The sequence below is a fragment of the Armigeres subalbatus genome, chromosome 2 (genome assembly GCF_024139115.2).
Source record: "Armigeres subalbatus isolate Guangzhou_Male chromosome 2, GZ_Asu_2, whole genome shotgun sequence".
Classification (NCBI taxonomy): Eukaryota; Metazoa; Arthropoda; class Insecta; order Diptera; family Culicidae; genus Armigeres; species Armigeres subalbatus.
The window spans coordinates 4,715,943-4,721,942 of record NC_085140.1 but is presented as its reverse complement, the minus strand read 5'-3'; the positions used below and the strand labels follow the sequence as shown (position 1 = coordinate 4,721,942).

General features: G+C 38.0%; 2 protein-coding genes across 3 annotated transcripts; one reads left to right on the top strand and one right to left on the bottom strand.

Annotated features, from left to right (window-relative positions):
* Nucleotides 1–252: 252 nt before the first annotated feature.
* Nucleotides 253–2,622, top strand: LOC134217542 (uncharacterized). 2 transcript variants are annotated; one of them, XM_062696312.1, is made up of 4 exons: nucleotides 276–480; nucleotides 583–912; nucleotides 993–1,198; nucleotides 2,236–2,622. In XM_062696312.1, the coding sequence occupies exons 2-4, from the start codon at nucleotides 722–724 to the stop codon at nucleotides 2,409–2,411; spliced, it is 573 nt and encodes a 190-aa protein (XP_062552296.1). In that variant the 5' UTR covers nucleotides 276–480; nucleotides 583–721; the 3' UTR covers nucleotides 2,412–2,622. The 2 variants fall into 2 exon arrangements, with proteins under 2 accessions (XP_062552298.1, XP_062552296.1); XM_062696314.1 differs by having other exon boundaries at nucleotides 253–912; nucleotides 993–1,141.
* On the bottom strand, nucleotides 2,463–3,763 carry LOC134217541 (nurim homolog). The gene is made up of 3 exons (XM_062696311.1): nucleotides 3,272–3,763; nucleotides 2,833–3,137; nucleotides 2,463–2,775 (listed from the first exon to the last, which is right to left on the bottom strand). Exons 1-3 carry the CDS (start codon nucleotides 3,602–3,604, stop codon nucleotides 2,640–2,642), a joined length of 774 nt encoding a protein of 257 aa, XP_062552295.1. The 5' UTR covers nucleotides 3,605–3,763; the 3' UTR covers nucleotides 2,463–2,639.
* Nucleotides 3,764–6,000: the final 2,237 nt, after the last annotated feature.

Here is a 6,000-nt window from a genome sequence, read left to right as displayed (position 1 = left end):
AATTTTGCATGGGAAATTTACAACGCGCATTTTATATAGTTCTGCCAAAACGCACCAAGCGGCTTTTATTGACTGTTTTGTGATATTTTGATCGCAAAAGTAAAACGGAAATAATTTCATATCAACTCATCCACACATTTGTTGTAGGATATCCTTAGTTATGGGGTAGTGGGAAATCCAATAAGATTTTTAATCAATTAAATTTGCTAAACGAATGCTTGGGCAGAAAAATGAGTAAAATTTGTGTTAGCGCCAGAAGATTTCCAATATAATCATTGTGGCGCCGAATTAATAGTTTTTATAACGTTCCTAAGCTTTTTTTGGCTGGGGGATGGTACATTATAACTATGATCAATTATTAGTAGTGTTGTATAATTAATCCTGGTTTGGGGTATTTTCAATATTAATGACATGCGCCCGAATAGTGTCCGAAAAAAAGGACGCTGTCGGCTTTATTTTTGTTGTTTTTTATCGCTTTAGGTAAGTCTTTCGCGCACCATATGTGAGCATTCGACGGTTTATGTGTCGAATATTTTTACATTCTTTTTATTCATGCACACACTTTTCCTGGGTCAACTCCAGTTTCTCTCCTTCTACATCAGTCGATAGAGAGAACTCATTCAAACCACTCCAACTAGTAGATATCGCTGTGCTTTGAACGCTGCATGTTTACACTGAATATCTAAGTACGAAAAGCATTTGAATTTCAAAACCATCGAAAATGACTCTCGCCGCGCGCTGGGCTCGAAGGAAAATTACGGTCGTCGTAATTTTCTCTGCCATCCTGTACTATCTGCTGTCGTCGTCGTACAGCAAGTATCAAATAGACACCATCATCCACCGCACCAAACCGGAAGTCGTCTGGGAATATGTGGCCGATTTTAGCAAAATGAAGAAACTCAATCCCACAATGTGAGATGATTTAAACATTCGAACTGCGCATGCGCGTGGGCGTAAGGCGATGATAACGACAATTCATTTTCTCCATGCAGCTTGGATTTCAACATTATTGCCGATCACGGTAATCTGGATCACTGGAAGTATTCGGTTGAATATACAGAGCGACTGTCGCACTGGCCCCACTCGAGAAACACCGCCGTGGGTCACTTCTCCGTTCGGAAATTGCCTGAAGCCGAGGGGGGTCAGTACCTGGTGGCGTCTACCCATAAGACGTGCTTTCTGCTCGGCTTGTTCTGTTGTAAGTGTTTTTCGAGGTGACATGATCGGATAAAATTGTATTAAAGCTTGGAAGTGTTAGAATGCTCAAAATAAGGCAGAAGTGTGAAATAAAACAAAGTTCGAACTTAGTAGATTTTATCAGGACTAGGACTACAAATGGCCGTATCGATAATGGCCGAAAAATAACAAATGAATAGATCATCAAATTAAGATAACAGTGGAAACGAGTAAAATTTACTCAATTTACTTACTTATTTAATGTTCTCGTGATTTGATTTACTATCTACCAAGCATAGTTATTGTTGAAAACATTGTTCTATTTCTATTAGGATTAGAATATTTCTTCATCAGACACATTGGCTACATTTCATACCAGCTGTCTCTTGCTATTATTCTACACTTTACTTCGCTGAGCGATAGTGTTTATTACTGTTGCCGATTATTTTACGTTTTTTGCCTTTCTCGTACAACAAAGTTGTACCGAAAGGCTATATATTTGCTCCAAAAAAGAACTTTTGATTGAAGACCCGGAGACCCATAGTGTTTTATATCGATCGACTAAGCTTGACGAACTGTGGTGATGTCTGTATGTGTGTGTGTGTACGGCACACTTTTTGGAACTTAGCATTATTCGATTTACTCGCAACAGGTTGCAGTCGATCCGGAATGCGGTGTTTTTTTAGAAGGGTCCCTCCTTGGAAAAAAATTGACAACCGAATTTTTTTTCAAAAATGATGGCAATGCATTTTAAAATCAATTGAAAAACATGCAAAATGATCCAAAAAAAGTTATCTATTCCACTAAAGAGCTTTTTTGACCTTTCTAATGTTTTTCTTTCAATACATTGTATAATGCACAAGAAAGGTATCGTCACTGCTAGGTAGATAAATCGGGGTTTTTTGCATGGATTCTGCTTCACAGAATCAACAGAACTGATTCTTTAGTGATTTATTCTAGGAAAAGGTAGCTCTCTGAGCACTCGTACACTAATATCGTAATATTGAAATGTATTTGAAATATGAAATAGTAATTTGACAAATACATTTATTGTTTCAGTAAACTCGAAAGGCGAATTCAAGATGTCGTACTTGAACGAGGAGGATACATTCTGCCAAGAAACGGTGCATTATCAATGCCCATTCCTGTTTGGGCGTTTCTGCCGACGAGAAGTCGAATTCCAGCGGACGGCCATCATGGCCAATCTGAACCGGCATTTCAAGCAACTTGTATAGATTGGGGAGTTCTCATATTTTCCGTGATATAAAAAGCATTTATATTCAACATTGTGTTTAGAAGTTAAGTAAATGTAAATCATGAATAAAATTAATAGTTTGTTAATTACACGAAAATAGCATTTGGTTTAGTCAAAAGTCTTATGTATGTTAGTCAAAAGCGTGACAAACTAGCTCGTAAATCTAATAAATTAAATGTTTGGACACAATATCTCGAGAAGGTGTACTTCACTCTTGTACGTGTGTTAATTCAACCTTCTTGCGATTGAGTTGGTATTTCTGATACTCCAAATCAGTCTTATTGGTATTCCAAGATAGGTACATATAGATGCTCCAGATAACTGCCAATACGAGGCGGTCCAAACTGAGACGATAAATCATTACCCAACATTGATCAAGAAAATAAATATATTTAACTCACCTCATCGAATTGGTGATCCACAATACCACGGATAGTCCAACGAAAGAAGGATGCCTAAGTCTCCCGTAGAAACTACGGAGCTCCCGTGACTTGTAGCTCATTGGTGGAGCTAAATCATTCACGTCGTAGTAAATCTGTTTCAGCCCAATCAGCTCGGGCAGATCCATCAGCAAACTGCCCCCATAGATGACAATCCAGGAAACGATATGAGCTGATACAAATGTCCACCAGAGCACAGGACTTGACTCCACTTCTACGTACCACAGTTGATATGACTGCGTTGTTTTCCAGTTCTTCAGCAGAATCTGCAATGATAAATTAATAAAATTCAATCCAGGAACGAATCCTATTTTTTTAATAATGTTGCTAAAGTATTAGTATTATATTAAGTTGATACCTACATAGGGGAATAAAACATATACATTTTTTAGTAACTTACCAGTAAGCAATAGGACGATGCAATATTATACACACTCCGTTCGGCAATTTCCAATCCCAGCTTCCGCCAGAACCGCTTAACAACTTCGGCCTTCATGGCACTATGCTGGATGACAAACAAAACTATCCACACCGAATTGAAACACAGCGAAAATAAAGTCGCTTTCAGCAAACTTCGATCATCGAGAAGAGAGCTCAACAGGACATGCCGGAAATCGCGCTGCCGGAGAATGGGCGTGGCTAGAAAGACCCCGAGCTTACCGACCGAATAGAACACTGAGAGGAACGACAGCAGCGAAAGGATGAAGCACAACAGCTGCCGAAAGGATAGCATCGTGCCGACCGGAAGGCTTCTCGGAAATAATACAAAACTTTTATACAACACTAACCGTTATTTAATTTTTAATTGAAGAAAATTGAATGTAAATAATGCGAGCTGTGCGGTGTTCCGTAACTGAAAAGGACGCGTCGTCGAATGTAAACAAACTGTCTTTAGCAGGGTAGCCAGATCGTTTTAAAGAATATCGGTATTTATAAACCGCATGAAAATCGGTATAGATATTTATCGGTAGATTCCATTATATGAATTGGGTTGCTCAGCAAAGGAAAATATGTGGTTTTTTTTATATATTTTAGGATATTGGAAAGTTGCATGCTGCACTTTTATCGTATTAATTGTAAGAAGAACAATTTATTTCGATATACGGCTTGAAAGGGATGAGTCCGCGCTTTGTCGAGATAGTCAAGATGGTTGGTAACTTTTGAATCCAAATAGGTCAAGTTTCAACCTTGGCTAGTTAACATAAAAAGAAGGTTGTTAACCATTTGTGAAGCTTTTCGTACAAGGGCCTCATACGCCTGTCACTGGCGAACAAAGCTCGTGTACTCTGCATCGAAGCTTAGAACCGCTGTTAGGGCGCAATCGTTAATACGAACATTTTTATATTCGGTTAGTTACTGCAAATAAATTCTTTTTCGAGTCCCTATAATCAAGCAGGTATCTCAAGCATACCACATCGTTATATTGCTGCATGAATGAGTGTTTAATTTTGATAAAATATAGAAAACAAAAGTGTGCATAAAAATTGACTCGCCATAACAAAAAGGTGGTAGAGAATTAACACTGTTGTTTACATTTTAGAACCAAATCCAGATGTCGCACATGTTGGGGTAGGGATTCAGTGCTCCGCCTTCTCCCCCTGTTTTCGTAGGACCAATTGATTATTTTAGGTAACTTATTCTGCACTCACCACATCAAAACAAAGTCGCTACTGTATATGTAGGTTAACATGCGAGTGGTTTTGAAGGAACTAGTCTACGGTGGCTCTATCTACTCGTTTCATAGCGGCAGATTTTGCTTTTTCATTAATCCATTCAACCCTTCGTGCAAATATTAGAATAATCAAAAATCTCACAGCTTGAGGTACAATCGCGATTCGCTGGTTGGGCCACGACCTCGGCCCAACTAACGAATTTAGTTTTTTAGTTGGGTCAACTGACAGCCATTTGAACACGTGTATACAGTCGGGATTCGCTGGTTGGGATTTTAATACTTGGGTCTCTTTTTAGTTGGGCCTCCGCTGGTTGGGCCATAGCCCAACTAAAAAGCAACCGTACGTCAAAATTCAATGTAAACACGGAAAACGGAATTGGGCGTCACTGGACATCATTTGTGATGTTCAAGTTGAAAAGTCTACATCATTAATGGGTGACTGTAGATAATGCTTTGGGTGACTGTAGATGTGTGTTTGAAATTAAATTTAAATTCCCTTTCAACTTCATCCTTTGCTTCAATGGCATTCGTAGATTATTATTTATTAAAATGGCCTCAAACTGCAACATCTGAAAGATAATAGAGTAGTTAAAATGTATTCAGATTTAAGAGGTAAATAACTCGGTAAATAACAGTCAATTTTTATACTATTGCAGAGTTTTTTTTGTTGATGGAAAAATAACAAATGTTGAGTTGTCGTTGGTGACGAATATCACAATGCATGCTTAGACGAAAATTTCAGTTCAATGGCTGGCAGTTAATGTCAAACTTTTTATAGCATCCGCCATTATGGCGAGCGTGGAAAGCTGGATTGATACATCATTTGGCTCAACGATAAAAATTATGTAAATCCGCCACTCTATGATATTTTCGGTGTTTGCATCACAATTTTCAGAAGTTTGATTTGCTGCATCATGGTAGGCGTCGTTAGGTATAGACGAATCCGAATCCAAGTAAAAATAAGAAGAAGACACATGACGGTGTTAACTTTGACAGATCCTACAGCACAGCATAGGAAGATCATTTTAAAATGCTTATAATAAATTCTAGACAAATTGTAATTAAAATCTGATTGATGTACGGTACGGAAATAGTTCTGAATTACATATCTGGAAGCTTATCTCGATTTTTTTAATTTTTTCCAAAAATGTATCTATCATACAGTTCGGAACTTTTTCCGTATCATACATCAATCAGATTTAAATTACATTTTGTCTAGAATTTATTATAAGCATTTTAAAATGATCTTCCTATGCTGTGCTGTAGGATCTGTCAAAGTTAACACCGTCGTGTGTCTTCTTCTTATTTTTACTTGGATTCGTCTATAGGGCACTGCACGGAAACATCTCTTTCTCTTTCGTTCCTCATAAATTTTGACGTACACTGGCCTTGTTGTTTTCTAATTTCTTTGCAGCGAGAAAGGGACAAAGCAGTCCGTGCACTTTTCCCTTCTTGTA

What these genes read in the sequence shown, in the direction of transcription:
- LOC134217542 (XM_062696312.1), top strand. Translation starts at nt 722, where the DNA reads ATGACTCTCGCCGCGCGCTGGGCTCGAAGGAAAATTACGGTCGTCGTA. An exon ending in AAGAAACTCAATCCCACAAT is followed by an intron (nt 913 to 992) that starts GTGAGATGATTT and finishes TTCTCCATGCAG; the next exon opens with CTTGGATTTCAACATTATTG. An exon ending in TCTGCTCGGCTTGTTCTGTT is followed by an intron (nt 1,199 to 2,235) that starts GTAAGTGTTTTT and finishes TTATTGTTTCAG; the next exon opens with TAAACTCGAAAGGCGAATTC.
- LOC134217541 (XM_062696311.1), bottom strand. Translation starts at nt 3,604, where the DNA reads ATGCTATCCTTTCGGCAGCTGTTGTGCTTCATCCTTTCGCTGCTGTCG. An exon ending in CATCGTCCTATTGCTTACTG is followed by an intron (nt 3,138 to 3,271) that starts GTAAGTTACTAA and finishes TTATCATTGCAG; the next exon opens with ATTCTGCTGAAGAACTGGAA. An exon ending in TGGATCACCAATTCGATGAG is followed by an intron (nt 2,776 to 2,832) that starts GTGAGTTAAATA and finishes TTATCGTCTCAG; the next exon opens with TTTGGACCGCCTCGTATTGG.